We start from the raw sequence: 19,814 nt of genomic DNA on the forward strand, positions 1-19,814 counted from the left end.
AGAAAGTTCTGTCATACTGAAAGACACTTGTCAAAAGACAAAATTACAACAAATTTAATTTTTTTTTTTGACACAGACTCTCACTCTGTCTCCCAGACTGGAGTGCAATGGCATGGTCTCAGCTCACTGCAACCTCCGCCTCCTAGGTTCAAGCAATTCTCCTGCCTCAGACTCCCGAGTAGCTGGGATTACAGGCGCCCACCACCATGTCTAATTTTTGTATTTTTAGTAGAGACTGGGTTTCACTATGTTGGCCAGGCTGGTCTCAAACTGCTGACCTCGTGATCCACCCACCTTGGCCTCCCAAAGCGCTGGGATTACAGGCTTGAGCCACCGCGCCCAGCCTAAAAAACTTTATTTTATTTTATTTTTATTTATTTATTTATTTTTTTGAGACGGAGTCTCGCTCTGTCTCCCAGGCTGGAGGGCAGTGGCGCGATCTCCGCTCATTGCAAGCTCTGCCTCCTGGGTTCACGCCATTCTCCTGCCTCAGCCTCCTGAGTAGCTGGGACTACAGGCACCAGCCACCACGCCCGGCTAATTTTTCTTTTTGTATTTTTAGTAGAGACGGGGTTTCACTGTGTTAGCCAGGATGGTCTCCATCTCCTGTCCTCGTGATCCGCCTGCCTCGGCCTCCCAAAGTGCTGGGATTACAGGGGTGAACCACCGTGCCCGACCAAAAATTTTTAATTGGCTTTTGTGATTCCAACTCTGGAATCACATCAACCCATCGTCTCATAAAATAGAATGAGTGTTCCAATGAGCTGAGCAGAGGAGGCTGATTGTATAGACAGAAAAGGGCTGAAGGAAAGTAGAAACAGAAAATAAAAGGCAGATTGCTAATTTCAAAGTTACTTTTTTTGTAAAAGTTAAAGCAGAGGAAACTTCTTGATGCTGGCTTAAACTGGTCTGTTTGGGGATTTGGCTATTATCTCTTTCTCCTGATTTCTCAGGAGATTAGATGAAAAATTTAGTTTCTAGACTTGGTGGCGTGGAACTTCAGTATGAGTAACTCCATTTTGGTTTGGTCTGTTGGGTCTAGTGCGGGGGATCAGTCCTAACCAAAGGCCTCCTATTAATTTTACTTAACATATTTTAAAGGTAATTTGTTAGTTGGCTTGTGCTGGCAAAGTCAGGGGATAAATATTTACCTGATAATGCTCTAGAGAAAGAACCAAGAAGTACTAATGGCAGCAACAGATATCACATATCTCTTCCCTCTCAAAATTATTTCAGTATCCAATGGTTAATAGTTTACTGCTAGACAACCTTATTCTATAAAATGGAATTAATATCTAGATGTAATTCTATTTGAGATTATTATGGTAATTAAAAATGGGAAAATCTGCCATCCCAACTAATTCCTGAACCTGAAATAGACCATAAAGAAGCGAGGGAGACACAGGGGAAGGGGGTGTGTCAAGAGAAGGGGGACTATAAAGCAAATAGTAGGCAACCATGGAGTACAGAAGTCCTACTGGCCTTTAAAAAGAGGATATTTTAAAAATATTTCCAATGTTAGAACAGAAAAAAATCACCTGCTTCATACAGATATTTTGGAAGTTGAGTTGTTTTACCACTTCCTGTATTTCCAGTAACAATAAGGAATGAATTGTCCCTCACAGCTTGAATAATCTTTTTTCTTTGTTTCTGAATAGGAAAAGTTGGAGTAGTTCCTCCCTCCTGGGACGTGCATCCTTTCTCTTCTGTAATAACAGAAAAACAAGTCAATTAAAAGACTTGTAAAGATATCTCTGACTCAACTTCTCAGGACTGAAACCAGAAAGGCAATATTGAATTTTAGGGCTGGAAGGGATCATCCATGACTTCTCAGTTAAATCGCTCATGTACAATTTGTAAGTGAGGGTTAATGAGCCCAGAACAACTTTTTGGTGAAATTCAGCAACTTGAGCATTAGTTCACGCGTAACTCAAAGTACTTTTCAAAGCAAGTATAGCTCAAGGCAACGTATACACATGTATACTTACACAGAAGCACAAAACCCAATTTTATTTAACAATAGACCAAAAACTGGAACACAGCAGAAAATTCTCAGCTGGATTAGAAGCCACCTGTGTTTGCTTCTGATTCATGGTTCAAGTTAGGTCCCTGTTCAGAGTGACTGATATCCCAGAAGGCCAAGTGGTGGGTAACCATGGAAACTGGCTCCTGGAAACTGGCTCCCTTCATACCGTACCCAAAGGCAGGCTGGCGGCCCGACGAAGGAGGGGGGAGGATGAATGGGTAGAGAACAAAGGGTTTGTGAGCCTGTTTAAGAACAGAATGCATTTCGGGCGTTGGGGTTCACTTTTTCGCCCCCCAGTAAGGTTTTCGCCCAACTTGGATCTGGGACCGCCCCCCTCTAAGGCAAAGTGCTCATTGGACGCAAAGTTCGCCTCGGGCTTGGAAAGCCAGGAGAACGCCACGGCTTCCTCACTACTCTTCTCAGCCGGCCAAAGGCGTACTTTCATCCCCCCCAAAACCCCCACGCCGTAACTCCCGCTGGCTTCCGTACCGTCCCGCGGACCGCACCTCTATCGGCGATACAAACAGCCGGGGGCCGCTCTTCCTGGAGGTCTCTTGACCGCTCACCCTCCTCCTGCCGCCTTGGCGCCCTGCCCGCGACTGCGGGAAACCGGGACATAGACCTGGCCCCGAGTGGAGGCGAGCACGTCCACCGATCTGAGGAGATGGGAGGGGAAAGGCGAGGACGCGCCCTGATGACGTAGAGGTGTTTACTTCCGCGCGTGCGACTTGTAGCAAAGGGAGGGGGAGCTGCTCGATGACGTGACACGGGGCGGCCGGGCCGCGAGCCAAGGCTCCACCCCCCAGGGATTTCCCGCCAACTGTCACGTGCGCTTCGCCTCGGGCGGCTGAGGCATACCTGAGGGCCCGAAGACCCCCTCTTGTTTCGCCTCTGCGGCGCCAAAGGTCGCGACCACACCTCTTTTCAACGCCACAGTGGTCTCCGCAGGCTATTCTGTCTTCGCACACCTTACACGATGTGACCCTCTGCCTGGAGCTGGAACCATGGTGCTGCGTTTGGCAACTCATTTTCACATCACCTTTCCTGATCTGGTATGACCTGTCCAAGGCACACAGCTACTGAGCTGTGGAGCCGAGCTTTTAGTTATGTTATTATAAAAACTTAGGTTGCCGAGGCTGTTCATTTCCCTCACAGGACCCTGAATTTAATTTATTTGCATGTTTCCTCTTCTGCCCAGCTAGATTGTAAAGCCCCCCAAAAGAGCCGGAATATGTAAACGCCACTACATCCAGGGTCCCAGTGATTCAAGGTGGGCTGTCAATATTTGTTGACTTTGCTGAAATGGAGGAATGAATAATTGACTTCCTTAGGAATTCAGCTCATTTTTGATAGAGGTGCATTCCTTGGAAACCACAGTAGCTGAAAAGTTCAACAGATACACAACATCTGAGGCAGGGCAACTTTTTCAGAAAAGGTACTTTGGGGACAGGTCTTTCTGTTCTAGAGCCTGCCAATTTTTAAATTATTGTCAACTGTAACAAAATCAATGCAATGTGAACAAGATTGTTTCTTGGACTCCTGAATTTTTCCTGCTGTGAGAATTAACCAACACTTACTACCAAAGAAAACAACTCAAAACTGTCACTTCACCATCACCTAAAGACCCCACTGTCTGACCAGACTTCAAAAGATGTGCCATAAGGCTGTTGGACCCCCAGATTTTTCTGTGCTCATTTGAAGTGAAGTCACGGCCATGCATGGTGGCTCATGCCTGTAATCCCAGCACCTTGGGAGGCTGGGACAGGTGGATCACTTGAGATCAGGAGTTCGAGACCAGCCTGGCCAATATGGTGAAACCCATGTGTGGTAACACGTGCCTGTAATCCAAGCTACTTGGGAGGCTGAGGCAGGAGAATCGCTTGAACCTAGGGGCAGGGATTGCAGTGAGCCAAGATCGTGCCACTGCACTCCAGCCTGGGCAACAGAGTGAGATTCCGTCTCAAAAAATAAAGTAAAATAAAGTGAACTCATACCAACTGTTCTTAAATGGGACTGATCAACACTTCTTAAAATGCAAGCTCATCAGATTTTGAATGATACCAAATAAGTTGGAACTTTGTGACAACTTTATATCTCAAAACCTGGGTATGAGAGGAAACAATCTGGCAAATAGGAGAATATTCCAGGTTTCTCTCTTTCATTAGGAGCATCTCCCAGCCTTCTGGATCATGTTAGGAATTCAAAATACAGAAACAGAATTCAAAATATAGAAACAGAAACCAAAATGGCAAAAATACATTTGTAGTACAGGCAAGGTATTGGTAATCTCAGTATTTTGGTATAGGGCATCTCTATCAGTGATATAATAAAGTCACTTTCTAAAAATCACCATTCCAGACCAATGATGATTACCACTTAGCTCATAGTAGTCAGATCTTTCCGATACAGTTGACCCCGGAACAATACAGGTTTGAACTTCACAGGTTCACTTGTAGGCAGATTTTCTTCTGCACCTGCTAAGCTGGAGATAGCAAGATCAACCCTTTGTCTTCCTCCTCCTTCTCTTCAGCCTACTGAACAGGATGGAAACCTTTATGATGATCCCCTTACACTTAACGGATAGTAAATATATTTTCTCTTCCTTATGATTTTCTTAATATTTTATTTTATCTAGCTTGTTTTATTTTAAGAATACAGTATATAATACATATGCAAAATATGTATTAATTGTTTATGTTATCTGTAAGGCTTCCAGGCAATAGTTGGTATTAATAGTTAAGCTCTGGGGAATTGAGTAATACACAGATTTTGGCCCAATGCAGTGGTTCACACCTGTAATCATAGCACTTTGGGAGGCCAAGGCGGGCAGATTGCCTGAGTTCAGGAATTCAAGATCAGCCTGGGCAACATAGCGAAACCCCATCTCTCCTAAAAATACAAAAAAAATTAGCCAGGTGTGGTGGTGTGTGCCTGTAGTCCCAGCTACTTGGGAGACTGAGGCAGAAGAACCACTTGAACCTGGGAGACGGAAGTTGGGGTGAGCCGAGATCGCACCACTGCACTCCAGCCTGGGTGACAGCGAGACTCTGTCTCCAAGAAAAAAAAAAAAAAGTTATATGCAGATTTTGACAGTGCAAAAGGTTCGTGCCCCTACCCCCACCTTGTTCAGGTTTCAACTGTAAATTATTTCCTTTATTTTTCACAAAAACTCACAGAATTAGGTTATTACTATCCCTAATTTTTGTGTTAGAAACTTGCCTGTGGTGACAAACGAACTAAGAGGGCCAAGATTCAAAGTCACACTAATAACCACTAAACTGCATTGGGAGATGGAACTATTTAGATCTTGGTGCCAAAATAATGTATCTTCTTCCAATGTTTGTAACTCTGATAGAACTGACCCCATTCTTGTATGAGAACCACCTACTGAGAGTATACAATATAAAACCTGCAAGCCAAAAATGAAGAAAAATAAAAGCAAAAAATTCAAGTGATGTTTAACATTGTTCATTTTATAACCAAGGACATTTAAAGCATGTTACCATTAATAACCATGTGCTTGGGGCTATTCTAAATTAGAAGACCAACAATTATTTCCTACTCAGTGAGTTTACAAATTACAATGACAAGCAAAACTCAAGTACAGAGTAAAAATAGAAAATACATGGATTGAATCTGGGAAGAAAGGTCAGTGTCCCCAACGACATTGAATCTATTTCTTTTCTTTGGGTTACATTAAAAACCTGAGGCCAGGCCTGTTATCCCAGGACTTTGGGAGACCGAGGTGGCCAGATCACCTGAGGTCGGGAGTTTGAGACCAGCCTGGCCAATATGGTAAAACCCCATCTCTACTAAAAATACAAAAAAATTAGCCTAGGATGGTAACAGCCACCTGTAATCCCAGCTACTCAGGAGGCTGACGGAGGAGAATCACTTGAACCCAGGAGGTGGAGGTTGCAGTGAGCCAAGATCTCACCACTGCACTCCAGCCTGGGCAACAGAGTAAGACTCTGTCTCAGAAAACAAAAACAAACAAACAAAAAAGACACCTGAAAGAACTGGTATTTAAAGAAGTGTGAGAAGTCTGAATTGCCCCCTGCTGCTATTGCTTCATAAGCAGTCTTTCAAAATATTCTACATTCCAAGCAACCTGTTTCAGAGCATGCGAAAGAGACAGGAAAGAGGTTCAATATTAAAGATTTACAAAAATGGAAGAAAATGTTTAAATCATCTTCAGGAAAGAAAGTATAGGACCACTGTTGTGATGGTTAAAAGGAGTAAGTAAAACCCACACAAGAAAGAAAAATTATCAAAGATATATTATTACAGTCACAACCAGAAAGTTTAAAATGCTAGAAAAATGGTGATATGTACAAACCTAATTAATAACAGAACCTAATTGTTCACAGGAGTGAGCAATGGTATCAAACTACATGGATTTCTTAAGAACTCATTAATTGGACCAAAACAAGACTTGTCTTGGTAAAGAGAAGCAGACAGAAGCCAGATTGTGAGTAAATGAGAATTCGAGAGTAAACTGAAAATGTACCTAATACACTTGGGGATGGCTGGTTAGAATCAACTAGGGTAAATGAAAGGGAGAGAAAAGAATAGCTGGAAAAAGATGCTGCTACTACTGCATATGTGATGATTAAGAAAAGACTTGGTCAATGAAAGTATTGGGGTACAAGGAGAAGATGTGTTCAGGAGAGTTGAAACAGAGATACCGATGAGGGAGAAATACCAAGTTCACATTTTGAGGAAGGATATAGGACTGGAGGAGACAGAACAAACTTTTAGTCCAGATAGGTATTATAAACTTGCATTTGTGGTGGATTTGTATCCAAATGTGAATCTGATTGTTTTTCTGTATTTTCCTCCCCTTTTTCTATCTCACTGGTAACCCATAGGCCTATCTTCCTCTTCAGCCCTCAACAAAGCAGAAACAAAAATCCAAAGACTCTTGACCTGAGGTCCCAAACCAGAGCCTTCTGTGCATGCTCAAATTACTGATTACTTCCTCTCTCTGATGGATAAGACTGGGCCTAGGCAGAAGGCAGAGAGTGGGGAGGATATGAGAAAGGAAGGACTGACAGAAGAGATAAACAGCCCTCCTAGGGGGCAGGAGAAAGATCATCTTTTGTTAGAAAGTTCTAATGGGGCCAGGTGTGGTGGTTCATGCCTGTAATCCCAACACGTTGGGAGGCCAAGGCAGGTGGATTGCTTGAGACCAGGAGTTTGAGACCAGCCTGTGCAACATAGTGAGACCCCATCTCAAGACTCATCTCTACAAAAAATACAAAAATTAGCCAGGCTTGGAGGTGCATGCCGGTATTCCCAGCTACTTGGGAGGCTGAGGCAGGAGGATCACTTGAGCCCAGTAGGACAAGACTGCAGTGAACCGTGATGGTGCCATTGCACACCAGCCTGGGTGACAGAGTGAGACCCTGTTTCAGAAAAAAATAAAAGAAAGAAAAAAGAAAGAAGGAAAAGTTCTAATGGAAGGAATTCAAGAAGATAAACCATTCTCAAGTGTGGACCATTCCCTTCCCAATTAAAAATAAATCAGAAACAAACATCTATGAGCAGTTTTTCATCTAGTAGTCCTGGATACATGTAGACCTTGAAAGAGAGGGAAGGGAACTTCATTCTAGAGAGAAAGTAAACGTGAAAGAAAACCTCAAGCCCTAAACTAGGTGGAACTAGACAAAAAATTTGGGAATTTTTCTGAGTCATATAGTGGTGGACTACATACCGCAGTTACATATTTTATTAACAAGCTTATAGTATATTAGCAACTTGGGGGTTTGGAGGAAAATAATTAGATGGTATGGCCATATCATAAAACAGAGAAATATCTAACTTTCAGTCCAAAAGTAAAAAATATCAGCCAGGTGTGATAGCTCACACCTGTAACCCCAGCCCTTTAGGAGGCCAAGGCAGGCAGATCTCCTGAGGTCAGGAGTTCAAGACCAGCCTGGCCAACATGGTAAAACCCCATCTCTACAAAAAAATACAAAAGTTAGCCGGCCGTGGTGGTACTCGCCAGTGATCCCAGCTTACACAGGAGGCTGAGGCACAAAAATTGCTTGAACCCAGGAGGCAGAGGTTGCAGTGAGCCGAGATTGTGCCACTGCACTCCAGCCTGGGCGACAGAGTGAGACTGTCTCAAAAAAAAAAAAAAAAAGTAAAAGATATAATCACACCTTCTTCTCTTTAAGTGTCTAGATATTAAGATTTGAGTAGTTATCACAGAGCCAGTCACCAAATAGTCATTAAATCATTCATCAACAATATTGTTTGAGAGCTTAATAGAGATTGAGACACTGCTAGTTGTCAATGAAAATTACGCATATTATCTTTAATACATGTGTAGAATTCCCATTAATTTACTAGTAAAATGGGGCCTCTTCCAAGTGAAAGCTCAATGTTTACTCTAGCTTCCTATTTATTCATTCATGTGTTCATTCAGTATATATTATAATGCACAATTCTTTTTTTTTTTTTTTTGAGATAACGTCTCACTCTTGTCAGCTAGGATGGAGTGCAATGGCGCGATCTCAGCTCCCTGCAACCTCTGCCTCCCAGGTTCAGGCAATTATCCTGCCTCAACCTCCTGAGTAGCTGGGATTACAGGCGCCTGCTACCATGCCTGGCTAATTTTTGTATTTTTAGTAGAGACGGGGTTTCACCATGTTGGCCGTGCTGGTCTCGAACTCCTGACCTCAGGTGATCCAACCACCTCGGCCTCCCAAAGTGCTGCGATTACAGGCATGAGCCACCGCGCCCGGCTAAAATGCGCAATTCTTATATGCACCCTTTTTAGTAGCTACGCAGAGGCATAAAATATGTGTAGGACATGGTTATTACCTTCAATGACATTACACGTAATCAATGAGATAACATATTTAGAGGAGGAAAAACTGGCTAGAGTGATCAGTGAAGCCTTCTAGGAGTTAGTGACATTTGAACTGAGCTTTGAAAGTTGGGAAGATTCCAGTAAATGCTAGGGAAAGATTCTAGATAGAGTGCATTTGACAAAGGCACAATAGAGCGATCAAGATATTATTAATTATGGATTATTGAGAAAGATGCAGTATTAGTGTTCTGACTATGGTCTCTGTAAATCTTTCAATGGCCTGAAGGTGGCAAGCTGGGTTTATTTGAGAAATTTCAGCATCAACATTATTTAAAAGAAAAATGAAACAGTACTATTTATCTGAAAAAAATCTTTCATTGACATTTAACTCATAAAATCAAAAAGTGAAACCAATTGAAACATAAACAAACATTTATTGCTTGTCTTTAGTAGGACTTACCTTAAGGCACACAGATTTTGTATTGCAAATGCTTTCCATTTTATATTTATTTATTTATTTATTTTTTGAGATGGAGTCTCACTGTGTCACCCAGGCTGGAGTGCAGTGGTGAGATCTCAGCTCACTGCAACCTCCACCTCCCAGGTTCAAGCGATTCTCCTGCCTCAGCCTCCCGAGTAACTGGGACTACAGGCACACGCCACCATGCCTGGCTAATTTTTGTATTTTTTGTAGACACAGGGTTTTGCCATATTGGCCAGGCTGGTCTGGAACTCTTGACCTCAAGTGATCCACCTGCCTCAGCCTCCCAAAGTGCTGGGATTACAGGTGTGAGCCACCACACCTGGCCTCATTTTTATATCTTAATTTTTATTATCCTTATTGATTTCTCAGTTATGATATAATTTTTTCATAGCAGAAAAAAAGGAACTTATATATTTAAGTATTGTAAGAGTTAAAGAAAGAGGAAGGAAACATGAAAAGCTGCTCAACAGTCAAAGACAGGTTTATTTTAGAGAATATACCTGAGAGGGGTTTTTGGCCAATTTCAGTCAGGGGCACTCTCTTACAGACTAAGAGTATTTAAGAGTTCAGGGCTAGAGAACTTATCACAGGCTTGGAATATTTCTGTGTGGGGGAGAAGTTTATTGCGGGGTTGGAATGTCTCTGGTTGGAGGGAAGGTTATCTTGGGGCTGACATCTCTCCAGTCAGGGAGGGGTTTATCTTATGGTTGGAATGTTTCTGGTCAGAGATGTCATTTGTGGTTTATGGTCATGCTGACCTTAAGCCATTAGGCTGATGCCTTTTGGATTTAGGTGGTTTTTGATCAAGGGGAACTTTAGAATGGCAGTGCTTGTCCAAGATGGCGATATTCCTGCTCTGTCAAGTATTACCATTAAAATCTGAGGAAAGACCAGCAGCGGTGGTTGGTGCCTATAATCCCAGCACCACTTTGGGAGGCTGAGGCAGATAGATCATCTGAGGTCAGGTGTTCCAAACCAGCCTGACCAATATGGTGAAACCCCATCTTTACTAAAGAAATACAAAAATTAGGCAGGGCGCCGTGGCTCAAGCCTGTAATCCCAGCACTTTGGGAGGCCGAGACGGGCGGATCACGAGGTCAGAAGATCGAGACCATCCTGGCTAACACGGTGAAACCCTGTCTACTAAAAAATACAAAAAACTAGCCGGGCGAGGTGGCGGGCGCCTGTAGTCCCAGCTACTCGGGAGGCTAAGGCAGGAGAATGGCATAAACCCAGGAGGCGGAGCTTGCAGTGAGCTGAGATCCAGCCACTGCACTCCAGCCTGGGCGACAGGGCGAGACTCCGTCTCAAAAAAAAAAAAAAGAAATGCAAAAATTAGCTGGGCATGTGTCACACGCCTGTAATCCCAGCTACTCGGGAGGCTGAAGTGCGAGAATCCCTTGAACCCCAGAGGTGGAGGTTGCAATGCCCCCAGATCTCAGCACTACACTCCAGCCGGGCGACAGTGCGAGGCTCCATCTCAAAAAACAAAATCTGTAAAAAGCATTGTGAGAAGGCTTTTTGGGGGGCGGTCAGGTTTATCGGGGCATAATTTCCAAATGTTATAGTTTTAGTGTATAGTTTTGTTACCCACACAATGAGTGGGTTTGATCACTTAGCCAGTGACAGTCCAATACCACAACCAAGGAAGATTTAACAAGGGGATTTTATGACTTAAAACAAGTAAGGAGGCTATCGGGGATAATTCCCCAAAGCAGTGTCTCCCTAAACCAAGGTGACAAAAAGGCTTTTCTTAGGCAGGTTAGCTGAGTCATCATATGTAGAGGTGTCTAGGCAGCTCAGGCCCAGTCTGAGATCAGGCTTCTACATACAAATGGAGAATAGCTCCTTCCTGGGTGGATTTTTAGTATGCTAATGAGGAGAATTCTCCAAAGTTCATCTCCAACTCAGGCATCTCTGGATCAAACTGGTTTTTGTTTTGCTGTGGCTGGGCTTCTTCCTTGAACTTTTATTTATATATTTATTTTTTTTTTTTTTGGAGACAGAGTCTCTCTCTGTCGCCCAGTCTGGAGTGCAGCGGCACAATCTCAAGAGATTCTCCTGCCTCAGCCTCCTGCGTGGCTGGGATTACAAGTGCGCGCTACCATGCCCAGCTAATTTTTGTATTTTTAGTAAGACAGGGTTTCACCATGTTGGCCAGGATGGGCTCGATCTCGTGACTTTGTGATCCGCCCTCCTTGGCATCCCAAAGTGCTGGGATTACAGGCGTGAGCCACCGCACCCGGCCCCTTGAACTTTCTTGAAACAACAAAACCTTCAGCAGTTACAACTGGATGCTTTTTCTTTTTCTTTTTTTCCTTTTTATTTATTTATTTTTTTGAGACAGAGTCTTGCTCTGTTGCCCAGGCTGGAGTGCAGTGGCGTGATCTCGGCTCACTGCAAGCTCCGCCTCCCGGGTTCACGCCATTCTCCCGCCTTAGCCTCCCCAGTAGCTGGGACTACAGCGCCCGCCGCCACGCCCGGCTAATTTTTTGTATTTTTGGTAGAGATGGGGTTTCACCGTGTCAGCCAGGATGGTCTCAATCTCCTGATCTCCTGATCCGCCCGTCTCGGCCTCCCAAAGTGCTGGGATTACAGGCGTGAGCCACCGCGCCTGGCACAACTGGGTGCTTTTTCACAATGTGTTCTGGAAAAGGAAAACCCTGGAACTCTGGGTTACAGTTTTTTGAGTTTTATCAGTTTTGACAAGTGCATATGGTTGTGTAACCACAACTATAAATATAAGATAAAAAATGGTTTCATAACTTTAACAAATTCCCTTGTACCCCTTTCTGGTCACCCCTTCCTTTACCTCCAGGTCCTCAAAACCACTGATTTGTTTTCTGTCTGCATAGTTTAGCATGTCCTGAAATGTCATATGAATGAAATTGTGTAGCATGTACTTCTTCTTTGGTCTGCCTTCTTTTATCTTCAGCATTATTGCTTTGAGATTCATCCATGTTGTAATGTATATCAATAGTTGAATCCTTTTTATTATTAAGTGATATTCCATTGTATGGATGTACCACAATTTGCTTATTAATTCAGTAGTTGAGAGACATTTATGTTGTTTCCAGTTTTGGGTGATGACGTGTACATTCACTATAAACATTCATATATAGGTTTTTGAGTGACAAAGTTTTCATTTCTCTTGGGTAAATACGTAGGAGTGGAATTGCTGGGTCAAATGATAAATATATGTTTATAAGATTGCAAACTGTGTTTCCAAAGTGGCTGGACCATTTTGCACTTCTATCAGTCATGTATGAAAATTCCAGTTGCTCTGCATCCTTGCTAGGACTTGATATTGTCAGTGTTTGTTCATTTGTTTGAGCCATTCTAATAGGAAATAATGGTGTTGTTAAAAGTATTTAGACAGGCATGAGCAAGGCAGGAGAGGGCTCTCCCCCTCCACCAGGAATGTCAGGAAATGGTTCGGCAATTATCATATTGCCTCTCTAAAAGTGACAAATTGGCAGCAGTGACATATTGGCATAATTAGATGGCATGGCCATATCATAAAACTTAGAGAAATACCTAACTTTCAGTCCAAAAGTAAAAGATATCATCATGTCATCATCACAATTTCTTCTCGTTCTTTCTGAGTGTCCAGATATTAAGATTTGAGTAATGATCACAGAGCCAGTTACCAGTCATTAAATCATTTATCATCAATATTGTTGATGAGAGGCTGATAAATTGCCAGGGAAAAGCCATTTCCTGATGGTTTACACCTGTCGCTCTAAAATGTTAGTTGAATGTAGACACCAGGGAGAGGCAACTTCCTTGGAATGCCCTTTAAGAAACAAAATGATGGAGTATGACCTTCCCAGGCAGTCCACCGGAAAAGGAAAGAAAGCCTCAGATGGGCATGCCTACAACTTCCTAAACACACTGTGCGTGCTCACCTCCCAAACACATAGAGGGCATTGCGCCTGTGGGCAGCCCACCCTAAGGGAAATATCGTGGGAAAGGGGTACTAGATATCAGAAGTAGGCCAGTCTATAAAGTTCTAGGATCGGCTGGGCACGGTGGCTCATGCCTGTAATCCCAGCACTTTGGGAGGCTGAGGCAGGCAGATCACGAGGTCAAAAGATCAAGACCATCCTGGCCAACACAGTGAAACCCCATCTCTACTAAAAATACAAAAATTAGCCAGGCGTGGTGGCTCACACCTGTAGTCCCAGCTACTTGGGAGGCAGAGGCAGGAGAATCGCTTGAACTCGGGAGGCGGAGATTGCAGTGAGCCGAGATCGCGCCACTGCACTCCAGCCTGGTGACACAGCAAGACTCTATCTCAAAATAAAATAAAATAAAATAAAATAAAATAGAAAAGAATAATTCTAGGATCAAGGTTAAATGTCACACTTGACCGTCTTGGTGCCCGTTTGGGTCTCTTCCGAATGTACTTTCCTTTCTTTCCTGCTCTAAAGCTTTTTGATAAACTTCCACTTCTGTTCTGAAACTTGCCTCGGTCTCTTTTACTGCCTTATGCCCCTCAGTCGAATTCTTTGTTCTAGGAGGCGAGAATTGAGGTTGCCGCAGACCCATAGGGATTCGCCACCAGTAACTTGGACTATCTTCCACTGTTAACGGTATATTATTACAGCTTTAATTTGCATATCTCTATGACAATATCAAACATATTTCTACAAAAGGTGTTGATTTGTAGTCTGTACAACTTTTTTGTAAAGTGTCTGTTCAAAACTTTTGCCTGCTTGTACGTGTGTGGGAAGCGTTGCCTATTATCTTACTGAATTTTGAGAATTCTTTATGCACTTTGAATGCAAGTTCTTTGTCAGAAATATGCTTTGCAAATACTTTGGCCTAGTCTATGTCTTGTCTTTTAATCTTCTTAATTGTGTTTTTCAAAGAGTTCTCAATTTTGATAAAGTTCAATTTATCAATTTTTTTTCCTTTTATAAATTGTGCTTTTGGTGTGGTATGTAAGAAATCTTTGCCTAATTCAAAGATGTTTTCATATATTTTCTTATTTATTCCTTTATTTCTTTTTCTTTTTCTTTTTTTTCTTTTTTTTTTTTTTTTTTTTTTTGAGACAGGATTTCTCTCTGTCTTCCAGGCTGAAATGCAGTGGCACGATCACACCTCACTGAAGCCTCGAACTTCTGGGCTCAGTGAACCTCCCACTTCAGCTTCCTGAGTAACTGGAACTATAAGCATGTGCCACCATGCTCAGCTAATTTTTGTACTTTTTTTGTAGAGACTGTTTGTTTGTTTCTTTGGTTTTTTTTTTCATGTTGCCTAAGCTGCTCTCAAACTCCTGGGCTCGATCGATCCTCCCACCTCAGCCTCAAAGTGCTGAGATTACAGGCATTAGTCACTGCACCTAGCCAATGTTTTCTTCAAGTATTTTTATCGTTATACAATTTTACATTGAGATTTGCAATCCATTTTTAGTTGAGTTTATGTTTTTACATGGTACAAAGTATGGTGCAAGGTATGCACACACATGCACACATATATATACACACACAATTATTCTAGAACCATTTTTTTCCATAGGTGAAAATTTCAACCAAGGAAGGGACTTATACTCTTTTTTTTTTTTTTTTTTTTTGAGACATAGTCTTGCTCTGTCGCCCAGGTTGGAGTGCAGTGGCGCGATCTCTGCTCACTGCAAGCTCCACCTCCTGGGTTCACGCCATTCTCCTGCCTCAGCCTCCCAAGTAGCTAGGACTACAGGTGCCCGCCACCATGCCTGGCTAATTTTTTTGTATTTTTTTAGTAGAGACGGGGTTTCACTGTGTTAGCCAGGATGGTCTCCATCGCCTAACCTCATGATCCACCCGCCTCAGCCTCCCAAAGTGCTGGGATTACAGACTTAAAAAAATTAAGTCTTTTTTTGTTTGTTTTTGAGACGGAGTTTCACTCTTGTTGCCCAGGCTGGAGTGCAATGGCACGATCTCACCGCAACCTCTGCCTCCTAGGTTCAAGCAATTCTTCTGCCTCAGCCTCCGTAGTAGCTGGGATTATAGGCGTGTGCCACCATGCCTGGCTAATTTTGTATTTTTTTTTTTAGTAGAGACGGGGTTTCTCCATGTTGGTCAGGCTGGTCTCGAACTCCCGACCTCAGGTGATCCACCCGCCTCGGCCTCCCAAAGTACTGGGATTACAGGCGTGAGCCACCGCGTCCGGCCTGAATTCTTACCAGATGTCTCTAAGGTTTACCCAATGCCACTGGATTTATAATCTCATTATAAAGTAAGCACACACACACACACAAAAGGAAGCCGTCTAGACACTAGGGATTACCAAAACGCTGAAATTTTAATTCATAATTCTAAGACTTCGCACAGATGCATAATTTTTACTTTACATATTAAGTTAGCTATGTCTCTTCATTTAATTGTAAATTAGACAGAAATTTTACCTTTTTTTGCTGCATGGGACTTCCAGCAGTCTGGTGGGTTAAGTCTGGATAATCCAGTCTCATCTGATGCAACAAAAATATAGATATTCTTGATAAAATATAAGAATCTTCAGATGCCAGAAATGAAAAGGGAATGCAAATTCCCGAGAAAATGCAAAGCTATTCTGTGGGGACAGTATCCTGTGAGGAAACGGAGGATGGGATGGGAAGACCCAATAGATGTCTAAAAGGAGTTCCAGAGTAATCGAATATGTCTATTTGAATAGGAAGAAAAGCAATATTTGAGTAGATAATCGCTGAGCCCCAGATAGGAAAAAATAAAAACTACATACACCTGAACAAAATGAAACATCGACCATGCTGGAAAGAGAAAATCTTAAAAGCAACAGAATTAAAAAGGTTTCCTATGAAGGAACAATAACACATTATCAGCAGATTTCTCAACAAAAATAAAAAAGACTACACAATGATAGGCATCTCCACATTTTTTTTTTTTTTTTTTTTTTGAGACGGAGTCTCGCTCTGCCGCCCAGGCTGGAGTGCAGTGGCCGGATCTCAGCTCACTGCAAGCTCCGCCTCCCGGGTTCACGCCATTCTCCTGCCTCAGCCTCCCGAGTAGCTGGGACTACAGGCGCCCGCCACCGCGCCCGGCTAGTTTTTTGTATTTTTTTAGTAGAGACGGGGTTTCACCGTGTTAGCCAGGATGCTCTCGATCTCCCAACCTCGTGATCCGCCCATCTCGGCCTCCCAAAGTGCTGGGATTACAGGCTTGAGCCACCGCCCCCGGCCGCATCTCCACATTATTAAGCGAAAATAACCAAGAAGTCTATACTCAAAACTTTCGTTCAAGAGTGAGACTGAAATCAAGATATTTTCAGACAAACACTAAAATAATATATAGTAACAAGTCATTGCTTTAAAAAAAAAATTCAAATATACACTTCAAATGAAAAAATTAAACTGGCGGCCAGCCCTGCTGCACCAGGCCCGCTCCGTCTACCTCTTGAAAAAAAGAAAGAAAGAAAGAAATTAAACCCAGGAGAAAAGACCTGGTGTAAGTACTAATTTTAAACAGAAAAGTTAGTAAAAATACTGGTAAATCTATATTAATATTGACTGTTAAAAAGCAATAATAGACTGGACACAACGGCTCATGCCTATAATCCCAACACTTTTGGAGGCCAAGGCAGGAGGATTGCTTGAGGCCAGGAGTTAGAGACCAGTCTGGGCAACACAGCAAGATTCAGCTCTACAAAAAAAAAAATTTTTTAATTAGTGCCATGTGGTGGTACATGCCTGTGGTCCCAGCTACTCAGGAGGCTGAGGTGAGAGGACTGCTCAAGCCCAGGAAGTCAAGGTTGCAGTGAGCTGTGTTTATGCCACCACACTCCAGTGTGGGTGACAGAGAGAGACCCTGTGTCAAAATAAAATAAAATAAAAGCAATAATAATAAATACTGAGGCCGGGCATGGTGGCTCACATCTGTCATCCCAGCACTTTGGGAGGCCAAGGCAGGCAGATCACTTGAGGTCAGGAGGTCGAGACCAGCCTGGCCAACATGGTGAAACCCTGTCCTACTAAAAATACAAAAATTAGCCAGGCATGGTGGCATGTACCTGTAATCCCAGCTACTCAGGAGGCTGAGGCAGGAGAATTGTTTGAGTCCGGGAGGCAGAGTTTGCAGAGGCAGAGGTTGTAGTGAGCCGAGATTGCACCACTGCACTCCAGCCTGAGCAGCAAGAGTGAGACTTCATCTCAAAAATAAATAAATAATAGGCCGGGCGCGGTGGCTCAAGCCTGTAATCCCAGCACTTTGGGAGGCCGAGACCGGCGGATCACAAGGTCAGGAGATCGAGACCATCCTGGCTAACACCATGAAACCCTGTCTCTACTAAAAAATACAAAAAACTAGCCAGGCGAGGTGGCGGGCGCCTGTAGTCCCAGCTACTTGGAAGGCTGAGGCAGGAGAATGGCGTGAACCCGGGAGGCAGAGCTTGCAGTGAGCCGAGATCTGGCCACTGCACTCCAGCCTGGGTGACAGAGCAAGACTCCGTCTCAAAAAAAATAAAAAATAAAACTAAAATTAAAATAAATAAATTAATACTCTAAGTTGAGAGTGTTTTTGAAAAGGTGAAACCAAATTACTATAATAACAGGAAGAATGGGAGGAATAAAGTTTCTCAGATTGTATGTTGTTCAAAAGAGGCTGACAATATCTTAGACCAAGTTGAGCCACACATGTTATAAATTTAAGAGTAACCATTGATTGAATAAAAGAAAGTGATATTGTTTTTATAAATAAAAAAAGCAAAAGTAAGTTCTTGTTAATTTTACCACTGTGAGGAAAATATACTTGATAACTATGAACTTCCCACCAAAGGGAAAGTATACAAGGAAAAATGGATGAAACAAACAAGAAAAATTTTAAGCTTCTATGTAATTACAATGAGGAAAAGATTGATTTCAAAATTGTGTAAGCCTGTAAGAAAATAGCAAGCTTTGTTTACTGATACTTTTTTCTATATCACATAAAACTTTATGTTATAAACCTGAAACCCCACTTTTTCTATCAGAGAAACTCCTTTATAATCCATAATAAGTAAAGGTTAATTTTTAAACACAAGTTTCAAGTCAGTAGAGGTGAAAAATAAATCAGTAACTCAATAGAAGGTAGGAAAGTATAAAAAAAAGTAAAGAAAATACATAGTAGATAAAGAACATTAAATAAAAGGCAGTAGAAATAAATTACTTTTGCAACTTTACTGACAAAATAGAGAACTTATTTCTACTGTATAAATAACTTAGAGATATGTGAAGGAGTGAAGAATGTGCCCTCCCCAAATATGCCAGATTGGTATAGTAATTATTTCAAGTTGAAAACAGTTGAGAAATTGTAATTTCAGAAAGGGGAGCTGACCTGTCTCTTCCTCTATGCAGCAAGAGATACAGATTCCTCTGGGAGGGGCGCCCTGTCCATACCAGGGCAAGAAAACCCTCATCACCAGAGACTTAGAATTGGAGGCTGCAGGCCAGTCACAGTGGCTCACACCTGTAATCCCAGCACTTTGGAAGGTCCAGGCGGGCAGATCGCCTGAGGTCAGGAGTTCGAGACCAGACTGGCCAACATGGTGAAACCCCATCTCTACTAAAAATACGAAAATTAACTGCGCGTGGTGGCAGGCGCCTGTAGTCCCAGCTACTTGGAAGGCTAAGGCAGGAGAATCGCTTAAACCTTGGAGGCGGATGCTACAGTGAGCGAGATCGCATCACTGCACTCCAGTCTAGGGTGTAGAGCGAAACTCCACTTCAAAAAAAAAAAAAAACCAAAAAGAATTGGAGGCTGCAACGGACCTGCATAAATGTACTTGACGAAGTAAACCTTATCTTCCACCTGTTGCACATCCTCCATACATCTCCTAGTAACTCCCCTAGAAAATTTACTGCCGCTGGCCGGGTATTCTTTGTCCTGTCATTTCTTTTCAAACGTATCATTTTTTGTCTAAAAATACAAAAGCATCTTGCTTTGGCTACTTATTCAGACTTCACGCTCTTGTGAATATCACCATGTACATGTAGAACTAATACAATTTGTATGCTTTTCCCTTGTTAATCTGCCGGGTGTCAGTTTGGTTTCCAGATCTAAAGAGGTCACTAAGAGCAAAGGGGGGTTGATCTCTGGCTCCCCTAAACATGCACTCTGGTATAGAGACAAATTTGATCCTGAGACCCCCACATAGATGTGAGGCTCTTCCTCTCCTTGCCATTCTAGATTACAAATCCTTCTATATAACTAGACGTTGTTTTAAAGAGAAGCAGAGGGAAGCAAGAAGAAATGTGAAAGATTCTGCATTTACCCAAAAGAAAATGTGTTATTCAAAAGTGATCATTTATTTATTTACTTTATTTTTATTTATTTTTTGAGACAAGGTCTCAGTCACTCAGGCTGGAGTGCAGTGGCACAGTCATAGCTCACTACAGCCTTGAACTCCTGGACTCAAGCAATCCTGCCTCAGCCTCCTGAGTAGCTGGGACGACAGGTGTGTACCACCACACCCAGCTAATTTTTAAATTTTTTTGTAGAAACGGGAGCTTG

The 19,814-nt window shown here is 42.6% G+C and overlaps 1 protein-coding gene and 1 long non-coding RNA gene across 6 annotated transcripts in view; one reads left to right on the forward strand and one right to left on the reverse strand.

The window, feature by feature from the left end:
* The window catches only part of LOC105476913 (DEAH-box helicase 40), a 45,645-nt gene extending 42,933 nt beyond the window's left edge, over positions 1 to 2,712 (reverse strand). For 2 of the 3 annotated variants that reach the window (XM_071082846.1, XM_071082845.1), the window contains exons 1-2: positions 2,516 to 2,642; positions 1,539 to 1,706 (exon numbers count right to left, since the gene is read on the reverse strand). In XM_071082846.1, the coding sequence (XP_070938947.1) occupies positions 1,539 to 1,547 (9 nt within the window). In that variant the 5' untranslated portion in view covers positions 1,548 to 1,706; positions 2,516 to 2,642. Of the gene's footprint in view, positions 1 to 1,538; positions 1,707 to 2,515 lie in introns of all 3 variants that reach the window. The other variant, XM_071082844.1, reaches the window with a different exon arrangement.
* Positions 2,713 to 2,721: 9 nt separating this feature from the next.
* Positions 2,722 to 19,814, forward strand: part of LOC105476840 (uncharacterized) — a 167,900-nt gene continuing 150,807 nt past the window's right edge. For 2 of the 3 annotated variants that reach the window (XR_011615693.1, XR_011615691.1), the window contains exon 1: positions 2,723 to 3,078. This is a non-coding gene — a long non-coding RNA (uncharacterized lncRNA). Of the gene's footprint in view, positions 3,079 to 19,814 lie in introns of all 3 variants that reach the window. The other variant, XR_011615692.1, reaches the window with a different exon arrangement.

The sequence above is a fragment of the Macaca nemestrina genome, chromosome 17 (assembly GCF_043159975.1).
Source record: "Macaca nemestrina isolate mMacNem1 chromosome 17, mMacNem.hap1, whole genome shotgun sequence".
NCBI classification, from domain to species: domain Eukaryota; kingdom Metazoa; phylum Chordata; class Mammalia; order Primates; family Cercopithecidae; genus Macaca; species Macaca nemestrina.